Consider the following 22,656-nt stretch of genomic DNA (forward strand, 5'->3'; position numbering starts at 1 on the left):
CGCATGGCACGAGCGACCGCCCCGTGAGCAACACCCTGCTCGAGCCATTCTCGTCGTTTTTTCTTGTCCATTCTGGAGCTCCAAGCTATTTTTAATACGACAGCAGCCTGGGGGGGGGGGGGGGGGGGGGGGGGGCTGTAATCTGTTGCCTTAAGGGACAAAGACTTTTGCATATAGCATGAAAAAAATTCAAGCAATGATGATAATTGCTATCACTGTCCCTAAGGATGAGAACAATAGAACTCATTCAATTTCCACTACAATGTCTAGATGAGTGTCAGCTATGTCTGATAACTTGGCCAATTAGCTGGACCGGGATCTTGCAAAGTGCAGGTGGTTAACGTCCAGTGTGATGAGTCTGTGGACGGCAACAGTACAGCATAGCTTTTGGTTTCCACAAGAGAAGAACTCCTGACACATCTGCCCTAACAGACAATTACAAGAGGAGTTGAAATGTATAACACGGTGAAGGAGTTTTTGTGCAGAAAAAGGTACAATTAGAAAAGCTGGTAGCAGTGACTGCAGATGGGACTCCTGCTATGATCAATAGACAAACAGGTTTCATCACTCACTGTAAAGCTGACCCAGACTTTCCAAAATGTCTGCATTACTGCTGCGTCATTCACCAGCAGGCCTTATGTGCAGAAGTGATTGGCTCTGGACATATAATGACTCTTATTCTGAAAATCGTAAACAACCTCAGCTGCAAAGCTAAACAGCACAGGATTTTTAAGGTGCTATTGGAGGAGATGTCTGTTGAATATGGTGAATATGAACATTGTGAATCTGAACTTGCATTCTTGACTGACATTACTGGAAAACTAAACCACTTGATCTGCGAGCTGCAAGACAATGGCAAAACTATTTTTTTTTGACCAGCCTGCCTGAGCCAGTGTTTTTCTTGTGGGGATCTTTTCTGCCAGGGCTTGTCAGCTTGGTCAGTGGATGTTGCTGCAGTTGTCTACCTTGCTGGGACAGCTGGAGTTAAACACAGCAGCTCACGGCTCTGAAGTGGACCCCGTTGCTGTCCCAGTCTGGATGGGCACTGTGGCGATGTTCCAATGGCCAGGCTGGCTCCTGGTATAAAGAGATTCCCAAATACCATTTCCTAACCGCAGAGCCAAGGATGTGTTTACATGTTTAGGTCAAAAATGTGATGGACAGCTTCATGTTGTCTAAACATGCCACCCTGTTATTAATCCAGTTGATATGGTTCTCCATCTGTGTCTAGGTGATAGAAAAGCATTTTTTTTTATATTTAGAGCTCTAAGCAAACAAACAGTTGTCTATATAAAAGAGCTTTTACAATTGTGCACTTTTAGCAGGTCTCTGAGTTCATGTGACCAATGTATGGTGGATTTTCACAGACCTTGTTTAAAACTGAAGGTGAGAGAGACTTAGAGAAATGGCTTCATTGTTCTGGAGTTCTTTGTTTCATCCACAGAAGAGTAGAATTGGTGATTGATTTTGAAAAGCTGCTGAAAAAAGTATCTTTTTCAAATTGCAATTTCTAACTTGGGTTTTACATTTTGTGTTCCATTTTTTGTGCTTTAATTGGGAAGCATTTGTTATTTGTTTGGTGTTTTTAAGGTTCTGCAAAAATACACATCATTTTTTAGAGACATTTGTTATCAGTTGTGTTTGTTGATTTGTAGTTTAATTTCATTGGATGTATAGATGTCGTGTGGGGGGGAGGCTCGAGAGCAGGTAGGACCCAGGCGCAGAGACGGGAGGCAAACGGGTTCAGGGCAAGTGGGTTTATTTAACTAACAAAAAGCGCTGCAGAGCAGGATGACAAAACTAAAAACAAAAACTTACTGTGGCATGGCAAGGGACATGGACGCCAGACAAGAAGACGTGATCAACATGAGCAGAAGTTAATGGACCAGCACAGGAGGAAGGCAGAGACAAGACTTATATACAGACAGGGCAGACAAGACACAGGTGAACACGATTAGGGCAGATGGGGACCAAAGGAAGTAAAACTCAAGAAACATGACAAGACAGGAAACCTTTCAAAATAAAACAGGAAACAGAACCAAACAAGACAGAACAAGAACTAAAGCGAAAAAAAAGACAACAAACTGAAACCATGACAATAGAAAGGAAAAGAAGTTCAAACATTGATTATAAAAAAGGATATAAGAGATTAAAAAAAAGAAAAAGGAAAAGAAAAAAGATAAAATATTGATTTAATTGCATTTTGAATGAATAAAAAACAATGATTAATAGAATCAGAATCAGAATCAGAAATCAGAAAAAGTTTTATTGCCAGGTTCAGTAGAGCGCACTTTACAAAACGAGGAATTTGACTTGGTGTATAGTGCAATTAAGAATAAGTTAAAAATTAAGTTAACAACAACAACACACTATATACAGTAGAGTAAGGTGAATTAAAGTGGGAGCACAGATGGGCTGGGATGGTGGGGCCTGTAAGTGGCACCGACAGTCCTTTGGTGGGCGGGGGGGGGGAGGGGGGGTCACCTGGGGGAGTTGGGGTACTGTTCAGCAGGCTGACTGCAGTGGGGAAGAAGCTGTTCTTGTGGCGCGAGGTCCTGATGGACCGGAGCCTCTTGCCAGAAGGGAGGGGCCGAAAGAGATTATGTCCTGGATGAGAGGGGTTGGCTACAATCCTGGCTGCCCGCCTCCAGGTCCTGGAGATGTGCAGCTCCTGGAGAGACGGGAGGTGGCAGCCGATCACCTTCTCTGCTGAGTGGATGACGCGTTGCAGCTTGGGCTTGTCTCTGGCCGTGGCCGCAGCGAACCAGACTGTGATGGAGGACGTGAGGGTGGATTCGATGATGGCGGTGTAAAAGTCTACCAGCATCTTTTCAGGGAGGTGAAACTTCTTCAGCTGCCTCAGGAAGTACATCCTCTGCTGGACCTTCTTAGTGATGGAGCTGATGTTCTGCTCCCACTTGAGGTCCTGGCTGATGATGGTTCCCAGGAAGCAGAAGGACTCCACAGAGGTCACCGGGGAGTCACAGAGGATGACAGGGGGGAGGGGGGCTGGGGCCTTCCTGAAGTCCACTGTCATCTCCACTGTCTTCAGAGCATTAAGCTCCAGGTTGTTAGCGCTGCACTATGACACCAGCCTGGCTATTTCACTCCTGTAGGCCGACTCATCTCCGTCAGAGATGAGGCCGATGAGTGTGGTGTCGTCAGCAAACTTCAGGAGTTTGACAGACAGGTGACCAGCTGTGCAGCTGTTTGTGTACAGGGAGAGTAACAGGGGTGAAAGGACACAGCCCTGGGGGGATCCGGTGCTTGTGGTCCGAGTATCTGAGACGAGCTTCCCCAGCCTCACATACTGCTGTCTGTCCGTCAGGAAGTCTGTGATCCACCTGCAGGTGGAGTCAGGCACATTCATCTTGGAGAGTTTTTAATACTAAAGATGTATGAAAGACATACCGAAAAAATATGTCTTTCAGTGTTTAACTGGCTGTCTTTGGATTATGCATGCCTGAGTAATGACCATTCTTACTCCTCATCTCTCTGTTCACTGCTTGCTAATTTACATAGCAGGGGTCCCAGCAGGAGGGGGCGGGGTTGTAACACGACTCCTTCAGCAGAGCCAGGCTGAGAGAGGCTTTGACATGTAAGATGTTAGATGTTAGAATGCCAGATGTTAGAATGACCAGTTCATTTTATATCTATATAAATATTCAGGTAGCTATGGGACATGTTCAGCTTTAGGTCTGTGAAAATTGGTGTCGATTGTTGAAACATAAGTTACCATAAAAAAATGTTTGTTTGGAGTCTAGACAGATTTAACACAGGTTTTTGGATGAAAAGGATTTTTTATAAATCATCTGTTACACTTTTAAGTCTGAAAAAAATATGGAAGGCAGCAAACACAGATCCCTACCGTTTTTAATTTTTTTGTGCTGATATTTGAAAGATAAGTTATGCAAAAAAATAGGTGTTTGCAGTTTTGCCTAAAAAGACGTTTTCGGACCTTTTTGGATGTAATGCTCTCTAAGATGTCACCTGTAACTTCAATCATTCTGAATTTTTTTAGGAAGCAGTAGCACATAAATGCCTATGAAAGTTGAATTCTTGGTGCTGATAACCTAAACAGAATTTATGCTAAAAATCTTTGTTCAGTCCAAAATTTCATTAAAAAAATCAAGTGATGAAGTTTCTCGTAGACCCTATAGTGTTACATATCAAAGCTGGAGGTTATTAAAGGCATCTAATTCTGAAATCTCAGCTTCCTGAGACAAACGGCTGATTTATAATAAATTTCTATTATTTGGGTGCACATAATCGACCACTTCCTGTTATGCAGGCACCGTCAGGTGTACACCCATGAAACTTTACATGATGAGAGAGGACCCTTCTGAGTATCTCCAGTTTTAATTTCATGCACATCGGACAAAGCAAAGAGAAAATACAGGGCAGAATGTGCCCAATGCAATAACTAGGTGGCGCTATAGAGCTCGTCCAAGATTGTCATATCCATGGGTTCAGAATAGAAGCTTCATCATATCCATTGAATTTCAGTGAGATTGGACAAGGAATGTGCACGTGAGAGCAATTTTTGTGTGCATAGCGAGATGCCCAACTTTGCCGCTCTGTCACGACCACACCCCCGCATTGAAAGTTATGGTTTTTTGTCAGAGTAAACTTCAATGGCTTTTCAACAGGTGGACGTCATTTTCAGGTGTGTCGGCTCATCCTACTCGGAGCAGTGATGCTCCAAGTCAAACATGTCATTTCCTCTTGCCAGCAGGTGGCGCTACACTTTTTCCAGATTCTTTCACTGCAGATGTGTTCAGAGTCAGACTACAATCATGCATATCAATTTTTGATCAGATTGGATTATGCATGGCTGAGTAATGGCCATTTTTCTTTTCATGGCGTGTTTTCGAAACAACGTCGAATTTCTACGCGCCGCCACGGTCACAAACTTCTGTAAAAACTTAAAAGCTTTGCAATTTAACATCGGACATGTGTCTAGTTTACAAAACCAAAGTTTGGAGTCATTATTCACAAATCTCTAGGAGGAGTTCGTTCTAGAAGGAGGCCTGCAAATGTCCAAAATAGAGCAAAAATGACATATTGACATCAATATAACAGACTTCCTGTGCGACTGACATCTTGGTACCTACAGACTTTTTTGTAGGTTTCCATCTGATGAACATGCCCTGAAAAAATCAAGCTTGTACGTTAAAGCGTATGCGGGGCGTCGGGACAAAAGTCAGTGTAGGTGGCGCTGTCGAGCCATTTTTGCGCACCCATGCCAATTTCTCATAAAATACGAAATTTTTCGCGACCCCTGATGTGTGTGCCAAATTTGGTGAGTTTTGGGGTATGTTAAAGGCCTCAAAAATGCGATTCTTCCGGCAGAAGAAAAATAATAATAATAATAATAAACCTAACAGATACAATAGGGTCCTTGCACTCCGTGCTCGGGCCCTAATAAACCTAACAGATACAATAGGGTCCTTGCACTCCGTGCTCGGGCCCTAATAAACCTAACAGATACAATAGGGTCCTTGCACTCCGTGCTCGGGCCCTAATTAATTTGGCTTCCCCCTATAAACCTGAGATGCACGCTGTGTGGTGTGAACGGTGAACAAACATAACAGATATATGAATAAATATTATGAAATTAGTCTGCATCATAATTAGAAACATGTAGACATTTTTTTTTATTTATGCACGTGTCTGTCTTCCTTTAAATAATATGTGAACATCCTCTGGGGCAAACTGTAAAACTTTAATCAAAACGAATGTATGGATTTTCAGATGTATATATGGACTACAACAAAGAGAAAGGCCTGCCTCAGAAGGGCGGACACACAGAGAATTGTGGCTCCAGTTCTTCTGCATTTCAGTGTCTTTCATCAGTTATAATTTCTTTTTTTTTGTTTCATCTTCCACAAACTGCCGACTTTGAGTTAGTTTGTTCACATTCACCAGCCGTCATGTGATGTTTTTGATGCATTTCTCTTTCTGGTATTGGAACAAGTCAGATTAAAAGACAGAGAGCAAATGTTACATTACATCTCCCTAAAAAAGCAAATGAAACAAAACAAGAAAAAGCTGTGTTAATGATGGGATGAAGCTGCGTCACAGGTTGCAAGACTTCTTTTTCAATCTCAGTCCATTAGCAGTGCCTCTTTAGTTTGCACCACACAGACTCAAACTTTCAATATATCATACATATCCGTTCAAACCTGGAAACAGGAAGTGACTTCACATGACAATTTTTTCCCAGTGTCTTTGATTTTTATGCTTCTGAATGAAGCTTATTTTTGTAATTCAAAGGGTAAAATTCGAACAAAATATTTAAGAGTACTGCAGGGTGGAGCAGAGGTTGGCACTCTAGGCACCCTAACAGCAAGAAGGCCCTAGTTTAAATCCTGCCTGGGACCTTTCCGTGCGGAGTTTACATGTTCTCCTCACACATTTGTGGGTTTTCTCTGGGAACTCCAGTTTGCTTCCACAGTCCAAAAATATGCTTCACAGGTTAACTGGTTACTCTAATTTGCCCCTAGGTGGTTGTGTGAGTGTCTGTATGAGTATCTGGCCCTGCAACAAACTGGCAATCTGCTTAGCATGTACCCCACCTTTGCCCAACATTAGCTGTGTTGGCTCCAGCGGCTCCATGATCCCAAAGTGGAATTGGGAGGTTATAAAGATGGAAGGATGAGCTTTAAAGTCCCATTCATCCATATTTTTGTCTATTGTAAATGTATTCCCAGTGGTCTTTTAATTATGCCGTTTTAGGCAATACTCAGAAATGCAGTTTTAATCTTAAATTATTTTATATATGCCCTCCATCATGAGAAAAATACTACAAGAACATGTTAAAAACTCCAAAAACAGGATGTTCGTTGGAGTAGGTCTTTACGAGTTTTCTGAATTGTATTTGCAAGGCAAAGGCAGAAATTTAAAGAGGACATGTGGAATGTTTTGTTTAATTGGCCTGCAGGAGGGGCTATGCCTTAATTAAGGGGGAACTATGTGCAATTACAGAGGGCTGTGTTGGTTGGTTACAGTGGTAGTAACAAGGTCTTGCAGAAATTATTAATGTATTCTGTCTTTTGTTCGGGACCAACAAAATTCCATTTTTTTTTTTTTTTGTTGTTGTTTTTTTTTCTTCTGGATGTTCCATCTTATTTTTGAGTTTCTTTTTTAATGCCAAAAACCCCGTCACAAATACATCATGCATTTTGTGTAAACCTTCTCAAAATATTATTCTACAATTTAAAAAAAACCAAAAATTAATCTTTGGAAGAACTGAAAGAAATATTCTCAGGTTCTCAGACATCCAGTTTGTTCTGCCACCTGTTTCTATAAAAAAAAAGGGGGAAAAAACCCCCCAAAAAACTTTGGTGTAGCTTCAAACTGAGAAACAAGGGGATGCCATTAGCATTAACACCCTAGGAAGAGGCTCACAGCCAGGTAGCAAAGGAGCCAGGTGTAAGTCATTTTACGCTGCTGCATACTGATCAGGAGAGCTTCATGTGGATTACAAGACGAGAGTAGAGAAGTTGTGTCAATTTTCAATCATCTAATCCAGAATGTATGTTGCACCTGTCTAATTGTTCAAGTAGGTACCTTTCATTCATTCATCCATTCATTCATTCATTCATTCATTCATTCATTCATTCATTCATTCATTCATTCATCTTCTACACCCATTTTGTCCCTTTCGGGGTCACAGGGCTGCCAGAGTCCCCTGTCTGTCGCAGGGCCACAAATCACACACCGATTCACACTCACATTCACACCTAGGGAAAAGTTAGAGTACCCAATTAACCTATGAAGCATGTTTTTGGACAGTGGGAGGAAGCCGGGGTCCCCGGAGAAAACCCACGCATGCAAAGAGAGTAGTACAAGTACAAGTAGGTACCTATGTCTCCAATTAAGTAAGTTTTTCTCTTATAAAAATGAATTAACAGATTTTGTGTGAACCACTGCTTAGGTATTTTAATGACAGATATTAAGCATCACATAGCCCACGATAATGAAACCATCACCGTCATTTTGATTGACTGACCTTCCACTCTAAATTACTTACCTAATGTGAATGTATCGCCGAGCATCAACAAACCATTTCCTACTCAGTTTCAAAATTGATGTTTTTGTGTCCCTAAATGAACACAAAACGACATGAAAGGGTGCAACGCTGAAAGCACCCCAACTGAACCCATGATAAAAATCTTCATTCACCTTATTATGTTGCAGTGGTGCAACTAATACAATGAGCAGAGCTCTGTGAACTCTCTGTGAACCCTGCATGACATGAGGTTCAAAAGGAAACTGCAATAATGCATATTCATCACACAGATAATTGCATGGCTCACTCTGCCGCACATGACAAGCCAACTGACCACTGACTCTTAATTGGTATTCGTAAAGCTATTCATATTCCAATATTCACAGTGCCCTTTCTCATTTCCTGTTTAATAAATGCAACTGTTAATTTATAGTGTCATAACACAATGAAGAAGACATTTAGAGTGGCTATTTCCCAGATTACCAAAGGTGAAAGAGCGTCATGTGATGTTAATGCATACTTAAAAAGACGGACAAAACTGCTGGTAAGTGGGAAACGACGGCAGCCAGATGAGCTATGCAACTGGAGGTTAGACAGAGCAAAGATCAGAGTTTCTCAATTTTGGCCCGGCTCGAGAGACAAAAGTTTTAGATTTACTGGATGAATCAAATGGTAACAACACAAAACTCTGTACTTTTCTGAGAAGGATATCCATTAATCATTCAAGTCTATCATATTCTATAACACATTTTCCAATTTTCTTATACTTTTTAGAAAAGGCTAAAACACACTTGGTATGGACACATCTATAAGATATCTAAATCATGGCTATTTAGATGTTTTCATCATTAAATATGCAATATGCATTCAATAGAGTTTGATTTATAGAAGACCATTGCACATCCAGGTGTAGATCTATAGTAAATGACTTTTCCACAGCCAATTGTGCCCCGGTCCCATCATGCTTTGCGCATGGTAAACAAGCCCTCCTTTTTTTCTCAAACAGGGTTAGGGTTATTTAAATTGATTAATTAAATAACACAAAGAATAATTTAGAAGGAGCATTCATGGTGATTTTGTGTGCTTTAGAGGCTATATCTTAAACTTTTGCAAAAGGCAACAGAGGATTCGATTCATAAAGAGGCCTACCACATGATCCATAATGCTAAAGGATGACGCGATGGTGTCTAAAAACAGGATTACTTTGGTGAAAGTGACAGTTCAAAGTATAATTGTTCAATTATAGATATATTTAGCAGAGGTTGCTGCTATCCGCAATGTTATTTTAGGTTTATTGTGTGTTTAAAATATCTCAAGTTGGGTTTTGATTTGTATGATTGTTGAAAGTTGAAGCTTTTTTGATTCTTCTGGATGAAAATGGTGTTCCAGTGGCAGAACTACAACATTTACTATGGGGGCAAATAAGAACAACAGAGTGGAGGGCCATTACAAATGAAAGATTAAAAGATATGTATACGAAATCCTTTAAATCCGTAATTTGAGGGGCTTAAGATTTTATTTAAAAAATAGGGCCTATTGCTTTTGTTAGTTTGCAATTGCAAAGATTGTATTGAGGTTTTCTATAATCTGTGTCAATTATAGTACTAATATTGACTCAAAAGTAGCTCCAAGTAGCTCCACACCTGTGCAATTTTTACACGAAGTTGCATATATATGTTGGATGACTCTTTTGATGTAAATTTCTGGGACCTTTTAACCCCTAGCAGATTTTAGTAGAAATGTTTACTTCTTCTCTGTGAACAAAATCACAAATAAGCTTGCAGGTTAAAAGGTAGTGTAGTGGTTAGCGCTCTTGTCTCTTGGTGAGAAGGCCCTGGTTCAGTGTGGAGTTTACGTTCTCCCTGTTCATGGGTTTCCATGGGTTTACTCTGAGTACTCTGTCTTCCTCCTGAATGTTCCTCCAAACAACATTCTTTACAGGATAAATAGTATCTCTAAATTGCCTTTTAATGTGAGTGTGTGGCTCTGCAACAGACTGGCGACCTGTTCAGGATGTACCCTGCCTTTCTGAATACATCCTTTGGGTTGGCTCCAGCTACTGTGACACTGAAAGGGATTAAGCAAGTTTTATAAATGTTTAAAATGGAACTATAATAGACATCCTAAAATATCCAAAGATTAGATGGCTATATGTATAGCACTATTAGTAATTTAATAGAGTAACAAAATAAAGATGTATAGTAGAAATCTACAATAGATGTACAGTATATTAGTTATCTAATAAACATCTGGTACCAAGTGGAAATGAAAATTAGTTTCAATGATTAGAAGCTGAATTACTATTTACATTTTTGTCAAAAGTAAATATTTAGTAGACGCCTGAAAGTTGATATTATTAATAGCTACAATGTATGTAATTGATAATTTGCTATAAAGTTGCGATTAGGTTTGTGTAGTGTTGGACAGACAATGAACAGCAAAATTTTACAGCCCGCCTCACTGATGATATATGATGCTTGTAAAGTAAAATTGATCCAGCACAGTAAAAGTCAGGGCTATAAAGGTAAAATAGTGAGCAAATAGATGCTACACAATGAGGGGAACTAAAGTGGAGCATTTGTTCCCTCAGGAAAAACAAAACATGTGATGAATGTAAAAACGATGAATGACGATAGCTCTTTTAAAATTTAGAATTACATTAAAGTAAAATTACATAATTACACAAAAGGGTTTTACATTCTTTTATGGCGTCACAAAATATTAAAGTCAAAGCTGTCAAAACAGAACCGAGGAGAAAGGATCAACAATTTTCTGAGCTTTAAGAAATGCAATTCATCACTATATTGTGACTGAAACCTCTCTGTAGGTGTGCTTTTTCCTAATCTTTTCAATAAAAAAAAACTTCAGGTAGAACCGATAAAGCTGCTTGTTTTAGATTGGAAATTCGGTGTGTAAAAGTGCAGAAAACAACAGGGAACCCTGGATCTTGTGCAGGAAGAAAATGGCATAAAAATAGGAGTGACAAATATTGAGAAAATGTAATAAAAACTGGATATTTCTGTATATCTACATGAAATATGCATCATAAGCAGGGGCTTTCACATTTCCATCGAATGAAAGGAATGCTGGAATTCTCACCGCCTTTAACTGAGCAAACAGGCCAACAGTTTGACACCGCTGGGTGACATTTAAAGATGTCACTGCCGACACCTGTTGGTATAGCCAAGTCCTACAAAATGACATGGAGTCTGTAGAAGCTGCAAATATTCCAACATGATAATGAGCCACAGCATATTACCATAACCCCACAGGAGTTTTAGAAAGAAAAAAAGAAAATCCTAAACTTTGACCTCACTGACCTCAAATTGTCACTAAAAGGACAATTTAAATAGTATTTAAAGAAAAAATAAGGTGTACTAGGTAACTGCTAAATATTCTATCAAATTATCTAATATGAGACTGTTTATGAAGCAAAAAATGTCTTATTTTGAATTTATGTCTGAGCAGGTTCAAAGAAGGGGGAATTGGGGCTGGTTGTCGTATACGTTGTTAGACTTTTGAAAACAGAGAAATTAACCATTTGAGAGCACTTCATCCAAATTTGACAAAAAATAAAACAAATACTAAGAATTTTCAACGATTACATTTTTTTCCTGCTGATTCTTTTTCCCTTTAAAATTACAAGCTATAACCAAGTGCTGTCTCACTGGGTCAAATATTTTTGTTGGCTCTTAACGTTGATGGTAATGTTTTCTGAAAACAATTGTATAAAAGGGTGATGATTCATAGAAGAAAATATTGGAACAGAAAAAAAGGTTGACATATTTATGAAAAAAAGTTATGTATAGGCAAATGTTTCTTAGATTTTTAGATTTTTTTTAACGTTATTACTGTGGGACTATTTTATTATCTCCATATTAAACATAAGAAACATTGTAGTTTTTACTCAGGGAACGAAATCTAAACCTACATAAACTGTACGTCACCATGCACATTAAACAACCAAACATTTCATTTTGGTTTATGGTCTAAGCAATAAGAGTATCTCTTATAAAACTTATTAGTATGTTTTTATTTAAAAAAAATGTATTTGTTAATTGAAAGAGAAGTTTGATTTTATTTAATCTAAAAGTAAAATAACAATGATAATCAGCCCCAACCTTCCCTGGTCCAAAATAGATAGCTTGAATAACTAACTAACTGAGGAACTACAAACTAAGAAATGGTTAGAACTGCCAAAAGGAAATACAAAAAACCTTATGCGTTGCAGTGCCAACACCAATTAAAATTCGGAATACTTAAAATTTGGCACAGTACCTGACGCACGTTCCTCCATTACGACAGGGGAGGTGTTGGCAGACAGGTGGATCACAGTTCTTGATGTTTCTTCCTCTTACGGCTTTGCTCACCAGGTCAACATCCTTTGAGTTGACCTGAAAGTCTCTGATGCAGCCTACGAATCTCTTCTCTCCTTTGGAACTGCCGTCATGCCTCTCCCAATGCGGGGAAACATCTCCCAGAAATATGGGTCCAAATCTTCCCTGAGAAAGAAAGCAGAGAGCCAGAAATCTGCATCACTGTTAAAAAATTCACCATAAATACTGGAGTAAATACCAGATTATCATGAACAGTATGTGCAGTTACAGTTTAATTTTGACTTCAACAGGATTGCTGTATTTATAAACATGTAAAAGACTGAAGAATGCCATGAACTATTTTAACTTATAGCAAGCTAAGATTTTAGTGTCATACACACATCAGTGCTAAATTCAGTGTTTCTTTTAAGCCTCTTAAAATCAGAAATGGCAGTGAATTTTGGACGATGTGAATTTTGGAAGAAAATGTTTTGATCCGGTGTTAAATAGGTAAATCTTAGATTTCAAAGAAGCTAAATGATTGCAATACAAATTGCACATTTATTTTTTAAATTTTAGATAATGTGAAAATTTTTATTATTACAAACAGATAAAGCTTAACAGAAAAATGGGGAATAATAGTTGTTTTGTGCTTATTGATTGAAGCAAATTCTGAAAGAAGTATCCCGACTCAACCCCTTGTACTAGGAAGATTTTCCCCCATTTGAGCCATTCTGACAACAATGGTAGCAGGGTCAGTGCTATCTTCCAATTGTAACACGTGAACCCTGGCCGAAAGCCAGGCAGCCAGGCAGCCAGTTTCAACGTTAAGTCAAAGGTACAGACCCGATCTGAGGTCCTGCGGCGCAGTTTGAGATTTTGAATTTTAATTGTGATGAAAAAAAAAAAACTCAATTAATATAAAAAGTTTCATTTGTGTGATATATCTTCTTTTCTTACTGCTTTTTACGCCTTGAGATGCTTAGGGCAGCAACAAAATCTTTCCATTTCTGACGGTTGGGGGCCAAAGTGTAGCTGGTTCCCCAGGTGAATCCAAATTCTTTCAGCTCGGCTTCTACCGTTCGGCACCAGGTGATCTTTGGCCGTCCTCTTTTTCTTTTATCCATCTGGTTTCCTGTGTAGTGTTGTCTTTATGATTGTGTTTTCTTCACTCCTGAGTGATCATTTTGACCAAAATAAAAGCTAAAGGAACTAAAGCTAATTTAGAAAAAATCTACATTAGAAACATTTGAAAACAGTCTGATGCATTATTTTTAATTGTTTTCCTCTGTCTTGTATAACATCCTCCAGACCACAGCAATACATTCTTTATTTCACTATATAGCAAACAAAGGGACTAAAGATATGATTGCAGGTTCACACTGGACAGACAGGATGATTATTGCCCAAAGGCATGAATTGACTCCAGGAAGTTGCAGATACCTCTGATACTGAGAGTGACACAAACTCCTCAAGGTGCTGAGTTGTTCCATTATCTGCAGCTATTTCAATCACACACGACCTTCCTTGTTTGCCAACTGGAAGACGGTATCTGTTGAGACAATAGAGACTGGGTTAGTAAGAATGGCTTCGATTGTCACTATGAACTTACAAAAGCATGAAAAATATTCTGATGGAAAGACAGGGCGAGCAGTTACAGTAATAGAGCAGCTTCTAATAGAAAGCACTAAGATTTTACCATAAAGTAAAGTAGCTAGGTCTAACATTTCTCAGTTTTGTGCTTTCGTTGGAAGTAATGGTGCGTTTGTGTGCTTCACTATCTGCCAAACCCAGGAGAGACAGTAAAGGCAAAATGTGTTCAGCCGTTATAAACCGGTGCCGTGCTGCAACATTGTCCTTTAGGCTGTGATGCTCATGAAAATGTACATTTCTATCAAATAAAAAACCCTGTAAAGATACCACAGTGGAATCAGTTTAACAGATCGCATTAACGCCGCAGTAAATGACACACATAAAAAGGTAAAAACATACAATAGTGGTATTAAACCACAAAATATAGTAAATAAATGAGGTAGCTATTCTTCTTGGGTCACTGAATATTAATTACTAATAAAAATGGGAGCACAAACTGGATTTACATTATAACCCTAATGAGAAGGAAGACAATTCTATCATTTGACCCTCTGTTACTCTCCAGGGAAATAGAGTTGTGCTAATCATTAATGTTGAGGCGACAGTGTTAAGTAACTGGTCCACTTGTGTCATATTATAGCACAGGAAAAGTCAAGTGATTTCCTCTTTCCAATTCATCACTGGATTTATGCTGGCTCTGTGTTACCAAAGCCTCTTTACAGGATCTAAGTTATAGAAGAAGATGGTAAAGCCTGCATTTTGTGGAAAAAGAATGCATTCTTAACAAAAAACACAGGAAAACATAGGTAAAAATAAATTAAAGAGGGGTTGCTCCATGCCAACAGTCATGCCCACAACAACCGAATTTCGACTGAGTTTTCGCAGCTCTGCAGAAACTTCATTGTAGAAAAAGACTTTTTTAATCTTAGCTAAAAACGACAATCATAGTTAAAAGACCACTGACTGGGAATGCTTTCAAAATCTCAAACGTTTCATCAATTCAAAAAAATTACTTTTTTTTTAAACCTCTGAAAGTGTGGACCAAACTTTATTTTGAAAAACTGACTTGATTCCAAGTTATCAGGTTTTCCCTCTTTCTACAGTCTTTTCAAAGTGTTTATCCCAGAGTAAATTGCAAATTCTTAAAGGATCATTACCAGATCTGAATTATTTTCCCTTCTACTCATTTTCTTGTGTAATTTCCGCCATGCAATCGATATCTGCCGTGCTGTAAAATCCTTTTTTCTCCCTCACATTTCAGGTGTTGGTTTCACTTTTAAATTCTGTGACTTTCTAAATTTAGTCATTCATCAATGATTCTCATGTTTTGTGACTCCAACACCATTTATCATCCTTCTTTCTCTGTGCTGTACTCTCAGATGTCTAGCAAATCACCTCAGCAAAGAATTTTTAGAGCCTACTTAGACATGAAGGTGATGATTTTAGATAGTGTTAATTACATGACAGTAAATGAAAAGAAATGTATTTGTGCCAATCTTAAAAAAAATATTCTTTTTAACCTACTTTTCAGAAATACAGAGCTGCACTAATAGCTTGCATGACTGAATGACTGAAATGTTTCACACTAGTTGGTTTTAAGGCATAAGTATGCGTGTGTGAACACTATCTGTTTTGTGTACATGTCGACAGGTGGACATTTTTGCAGCTAGCAGGTGTGTTTATAACATTTGAGTGTGTGTGTGGACGGGCCCCGCCCTTTTTGTACTGCATTTGAACCTTACCATAATGATTAACAACCAGTAAACTTGTTGCTGTATGCTGCTTCATGGTCTTATCCCCCTTCCCCTCCTATTATCACCCCCTACCCCCCCCTCTCTCTAGCTTCCCTCTCTCTTCTTCCCCTCTTTCCTTTTCCGTCCGGTCCAACACCAAAGATTTTCAGACATGATTGAAATTAATAAAGTTTGGCCTCAATTACAAAAGGGGTTTATTCAGACATACCTTTGGTTTGTCAGAAGATTAATAACCCCTCTTGTTAAAGCAAAATATGTCCAACACAAGAGGCCCTCAGCTCTCGTCTGTCTGCCCAGCTGTTGGACAGGACAAGTTAAAAAAAAAGAAAAAAAAAAAAAAAAAGAAATACAGAGCTGGGAAACAGAGGTGTTATCGCTGACATTTGTGAAAGAAAAAAAACGGTACACTCATTAAAATAGTTTGATTTAAACTCAATTTTAAAGTGAGGCTCCTAAAGAATTTAAATCTTTCACACTATTAATGAACATTTTGGACAATTTTCTCAATGTGCAACTCAAGTTTCATCCAAACTTTTTTTACACTTTTCTTTTTTTTTAAATTACACTTGTGGAGCAGCCAAATACTGTGGATGGTTTAGGAGTTTACCTCCTGCTGTAATTCTATTTCTATTTCAGAACCACAGAGACTTTCTAAGTTTTTGTTTCTTTCCTTTTTGGCATAATGTCACTATGACCGCTTCCCAAACTGAAACGAGTACACTTGTCTTCCTCTCATCACTTCTACGTTCAAGGCTTGAAGAAGACAGAGTTGCACTGTGTAGCATGCTATAAAGGTTCAGTCAGCTGATGTGATTTTACCAAATGTAAGGATTTAAGCCTTGGTCACATGGACCTGCATAGGGGTTAACCCAAACGGGTCCTGCTGATTTTTGGGTTGTCTGGTAGAGAGGAGCTCAGGTGTGTCTTGGAGTTCCCTGAAGGCTTGTACGGGCATCTCAAGGGACGTCATGAAAAAGGAACATACCATTGTTGTGTGTTCGGTCAGTGCATTGTGAAATATTTATAAGTATAATGTAAGTTGCACATATGATGAGACATATGGTGCCCTTGCCTGAGAGCCACACTTAACCAAATTGGCTATCCAGCCACTCTGATTGCCTAATTTCCTAAATTCTAACAGTCAGGCTGAACACAAGGATTACGCACCTATCATTTGTACAGCACAAATGGACTCCTTGCGCAGTGTGCAGAATTTGGAGGGGTTAAATCCGTACAACATGCCTGTGTCTCACCTACATCATCCCTCCTTACCCTTGTGTATTTTTAAAGCCTTCGCTACAAGTTCATGCTGCAGCATGCCCGTAGAAAAAGATGTGCATGAACATTTTAACTCTACAAGACCACTAAATGGTCTACGACTTTAATATTTCATGCGGGCCACCAGCCTGCCTGTACAGGTTTGTCCATTTTGCCCAATCTGTTGGAGATAAATCTACCTGATGTGCTTATGTTGAATAAACCTATTGACATAAGTCATATTGTGCTGAGCTGCTAATCTAATTTTAAAAATAGTGTGGTATCCCTTGTGATTGCACCTCTGTTGATGAATGCAAACTTCTAAAGATCTGGTTTAACAACAAGAAGGAAACAATCAGAGCAAGTATCCTCCCCCCAATTTAAACCAGTCTTCCTTCACCCAACTTCATGTAACACTAATTACAGTCCAGGAGAAGCTGTGCACAAAGACACACGGAGGAATTTAGGAATGAGAATGTGAAAGGCTAGAGAAGACAATACTATCCTCAGGGTGAGAAAAATGTTCCATGGGTCATTCTTCACAGACTAGCATAAAAGTATTTGATTAGACAGTTTCCATTTTATGATCTTCTCCCCTTTTTATTTAAAAATCACAAAAACCCTGATGCTGATAGGCATTAAAAAAGATAAAGAGAATCATTGCACATTTCCTAAAGGTGTTTGATGCATATGTTAATGCTTAGAACCATGCCTTTATTTGTCTTACTGGACCAAAAAACAAAACAAAACCTCGCTGGTGCGATATGAAGACCTTGTTCCACAAACAAACAGAGTGAGGTTACTTGAAGAGCTCTTGTAAGTACATTGAATGCTCCACCTAACTAATTTGCATCAGTCTTGCTCGAAGGATTTATTGCTATTTATAAAGATGACTAGACTACAGCAGTGGGCCTAGAGGCTAGACAGCTAACAGTATGCCTTATAGCCACAATATTATAACTATTATTTTGCTACATATTTTCACAAAATTTATAAATAAATTAGAATGAAAAGAGAAAATTGAGTTTTGGTGATAAGTAAAGACAAAATTATGTAACTTCTTACTGAATTCTCTGTATTATTCAGCCCTGGGTCTCACGAGACCAATGACAGCCTGCTCGGTAAACAAACAAAAGCTGGATAAAACGACACACAAAAAGGCAATGTTCACTTTAATGCACTAAATTATCATTTATGCATTTGTTCATCTGGCTAATGCTCTAATCATAAATGATTTGTCATTTCTAACATCCTTATTTAGACTGAATTTGGGGTGTGACTAATTTAGGGTAACTGCCTTACTGCAATTTTCCTGGGGATCAAAACCAAAATATAACCTGCCATGTTACGATATGTTTTGAAATACTTTTAAGGATTGCACCTTTATAAAAAGGTTTTCTGTCAAACCTGATGGAGGACTCGTCTTTATCCTATTTAAAAGTGCCTCCTTTACAATCCCCAGCAGAGGATTAGCATAGGGGACGATCATCATTAAATATTACTGCTACATAAAACATCCGAGAATATTGGCAACAGATGGCAGTAAAACATCATGTACCACAGTGGTGCGCTTGCAACAAATTTCCCTCTCTGGTTGGCAAAATGCAACCCTTTTATTAATGCCTTATTATTCTAACTACTTTTTTTTTCTATCTTTTTACACTAAAAAAGCTAATTGTGAAGAACACAAAAGAAGGGAATGTGTAACTTGTTAGTCATTTAGCAATATAGAGTCAAGAGAACATTAGTAGTGCAAACAGGGATACTGCTGAATGGAGTTAAATATCTAAAAGCACAGTAACTGGCTAATATTACAGTCTATACAAATATCACCTGTTACCATGACATTAATGTTAGCTCATCAAAGTGCGGAATTACATTAGCTGTGACCCAAAAAATGGAACGATGTTCAAGAAATATAAAAGGTCACGTTTAACCACCTAATGCACAGAACATCAGGAGGGCTCTGCTGGTTGTTTTTTTTTAATTTATTTTTTTGAGAAGCCAGCTTTGGATCAGACAATCATGTGCACCTAAAGTGGCTGTAATGCCTGCTCTGTCTCTGGTGCAGTGGCTTTCTCACACGCAGCACTGCAGCATTTGCTGCATAATTTGTGCTGTGACTGGCAAGCCTCAATTAATTTGTGCAGTCTGTGTTCTATCATTATATCTCCAGCAATACAATTAGACAGCACACAGCAAGGCTCTTGGCATTGTGTGGCTTCACAACAGAAACTCCAAGTGAGCGGGCAGGGCAGCTGGTTGTCTCCTAAATGAACCTTGTTTGGGGGGCCTTGACATTACAGCATAGAAAACAGCGTTGAGAAACACTCCTTGCCTCATGTTTTGGCATTGTGCCGCGATGATTTGGAATTAGAAAACAAAATGTTATATGTGACGGTAGCACTTTAACAATCTTCCACTGATTAGAACCCAGGGGGAAAGTGCCAGAGATAAACTCGGTACGTCGCAGGCATGTGCGGAGGCAGAGAATTGTAATTAGTGATTTTTACTAATTATTTCTGCAATTTAACGAAAAACTTTTTCATTAAATCCTCAAGTTACTGGTTATTTTGTTTTTCTTGTTTTTTTTTGTGTTGACCAGCATAAAGTGATGCACATTAAAAAGTCCTCTTGGAAAGATGAGATGGGTTAAAAGGTTACGATGGAAAATTTGTATCCAAAGACGACTAAAACCCCTCCGACTCTCAAATGTCCTAAAGGGTTATTTTTAATGTTTGGACAAAAATATTTCAGTGTTTAACGAAAACAGTATTGTTGATCTGAACCTTTTTATACAGGATGCAGTTGAGGGATCGTCTTCAATAGAAAGAACTCCATCTTTTCAAACATAAACCCCTTTATTCTAGGATATCACTGCAGAGCAAAATGGACATCAGCAGAGCAACAAAGGACTGCTGCTTTGACCCCTTCTCTTTGGAAAATACATCACATCCTGGTGGTCTGGGCATACTTTTTCATAGTATTTTCTTCCCAAATAACACACATTAGTGCTTTCTTTCTTTGCCAGATGACATGAAAAGTAATAAAAAAAACATGAACATTTGCTTCATTTTTTGCTGCAGTCTATTGTGTTGCAATTGACTAAAACTATTAAAGAAATTAGCCCATATTTGCCACCCAGCCCTGTTAGATGACAGGGTAATTTGTCCTGTCACTACCTTAATATTACCATTGCAGGGGTTTTTTCAGCACCTCTACTGATGGATGAGAAAGTGACAACATGACTGGTGATTGATCATTGAGACACATGTCACTGCTGACTGAACTCCACTGGCTGCACATTGCTGCCAGAATCCAATTGAAGTTATTCACACATATATGTCTGCATTCAGCCATGCAGACTCACAAATTCTAAACCCTCAGTTCCAGCAGTCGGGGTACTGTCTAAAAATGTGATACCATTAGAATGATTTGAAATGAGACTTGTAACAGCTGAAAGGTGTGATAATACATTGATTTTTTTGGCTCATTATGAAGGCTGATCTCTTTGAGTTATGGTCAACAAAATGCCAAAAAAGCTATGCTAAAAGTAACACTTGAAGGAAGGACTTGCAGCTAATTAGACAGAATTGGCAGCAGGCCAGTGACATGACTGCACATAAACAGAGCATCTAGGAGAAGCAGATTTCTCAGAGGCAAAGATGAGAAGATATTTACTAAATTACAGCCATAAATCGTAAAACAACTTCAGAATCTTTCTCAGCACCATCTCTCAAATCTGTGCTCAAGTGACAAGGGAAAGAAAAAAATTCAATATTGGATGCTTTAAAATATCTGATATATGAAAAATAGGCGCAATTCTAGATTTGAAGTCACTGCTTGGGTTCAGAAGCGACAGACATCTATAAAGGAACACTTCCAAAATTTCAAAAGTGAGCCAACAGCAGTAATATACTTTAGAAATAATAAATTGCAAACCTACACACTTCTATGTAATACTTCAAGAATCTTCCTTCTATTCTATTGCCTTCACCTGTACTATTAGCCCCTGTTTGAACTGATTATCTGTATGTCACAGGAAGAGACAGGCGGCTGGTTTCAAATGCAGCAGGTTTATTAGCTCAGCTAAAAGTCCACAAAGCTAAGTCAGGGTCAATAACAGGCATGAGAGTATCAGAGAGGAGACAGGGTTAGTCAGGATCCAGGTGAGAGTCGGGGCAGGAAAGCAGAGTCAGAAAACGGGTCAAGAGACAGAAGATAAGTTCCAAATATAAGGCTTGGTAAGGAAGGCAGAGTGGCACAAACAATACTTCCCACTGAGCTTCACTCAGTGCAGTGCCAAAGTATGCTGTGGTTGACAAATAAATAAGTCAGGTGTGCAGCATCCAGGAAGTGTGCGCTGGGGTTGCTTGGAGCTGTAGTGTGGTTAGAACTCTGGAGATGGTTCCCGCTGGTGAACAGAGGGGGAGACAGAGCCCTTAGTATAAAACACACTTGTCACACTCTAAAACGGGCAGACTGAAACCTCTCCACTATAAACCAAAGAGCTGTCAAAGGACACCAGGCACAAGATTGTAGACCTGAACAAGACTGGGACTGAGAGCAATCTACAATAAACAACCAGCTTGGTGTGAAGAGATCAACCGTTGGAGCAATTATTAGAGAATGGAAGAAAAACAAGATCTCTGACATTCTGTCTCCACTTGGGGATCCATGCAAGATCTCACCTATTAGGGTACAAATGATCTCAAGAGCGGTGAAGAAACATTCCAGAACTACAAGGGTCAATGACTTTAAAAAAGCTGAGACGGCAACAACGGTTACTACAGTCAGAGCTTCACATAATGTTTTTGACCTAGGTTGTTACACTTTTTTCTACAGCTAAATATCTGATCATAAAAATTCTCATTTTTAAATAACAGGGTTTTATAACTCACAGCAAATTAAATACAGCTGCTTCTGTGAAAATCAAATCAAATCAAATCAAACAAAGAATGTCTTTTTTAAACACGTAGAATTACTTTGTTTTGAAACTGACATTTTTATCTCTAAAAACTGTTGTGTTCATTGTTAACAGATGCAATGTACAAGATTTTCCTTTCCATTTTTGTTATATCTTCTCATCTGTCAAAAAGCACACCAAAAAATTCAGCCGCTTGCAGTTTTGTTCTCAGAAATACGTGACTGCACTGAATGATCCTCCTTCCTCCTTCTCGTGAATGATACACATTAACTCTAAGCCTCTTCAAAGGTGGGATTATTTTCTCCATATTAGCCCATAGGACATCCATGTTTTGCTTTGTGAAAAGCTAAAAAAAAAAAAAAAATGATAATAATAATAATAACAATGCTCAGTGGCCGTTGCTGCTCCTCTTTTCGTTTGTCCATTTGTTAAGTGGTCTGCTGTCTTCAACAACTTTCCGGTGCTCTCTACTGTTGTGTTTATCAAAAGCTGACATTTTGTCGACCAGAGTGGGATTTTCACGGCATATTCTGCAAAACATCGCCATGCATTCATTTGTTTGAGGCCAGCAAAACTGCTACAGCCACTTTTCTGCAAAAATGCTCTTCTTTTGCTTTTCAGATTCCATCCTTCATTTCTTTGAGGGTGGAGGAGCAGCAAAATATTTGCTCAATGGAGTTTGCTTTGTTGATTTCTTCCTCCATGAGATCTCCAGTGTGCAAATCGGTGCTGCAACTTTTTATCTGGTGTGCTTTTTTTGTTCCTTTACAGCCCATGCCCACCTGTGCACCTCTT

The 22,656-nt window shown here is 38.8% G+C and overlaps 1 protein-coding gene across 4 annotated transcripts in view; it reads right to left on the minus strand.

Annotated features, from left to right (window-relative positions):
* eys (EGF-like photoreceptor maintenance factor) overlaps nt 1-22,656 on the minus strand; it is a 242,607-nt gene that overhangs the window by 52,560 nt on the left and 167,391 nt on the right. For all 4 annotated transcript variants that reach the window (XM_078932365.1, XM_023963743.2, XM_078932366.1 and 1 more), the window contains 2 exons: nt 13,774-13,882; nt 12,293-12,516 (listed from right to left, as the gene is read on the minus strand). In XM_078932365.1, coding sequence (XP_078788491.1) covers nt 12,293-12,516; nt 13,774-13,882 — 333 coding nt within the window. The remainder of the gene's footprint in view (nt 1-12,292; nt 12,517-13,773; nt 13,883-22,656) is intronic.

This window comes from Oryzias latipes, chromosome 15 (assembly GCF_053564925.1).
Source record: "Oryzias latipes strain Hd-rR chromosome 15, Olatipes_Hd-rR_3.1".
NCBI classification, from domain to species: domain Eukaryota; kingdom Metazoa; phylum Chordata; class Actinopteri; order Beloniformes; family Adrianichthyidae; genus Oryzias; species Oryzias latipes.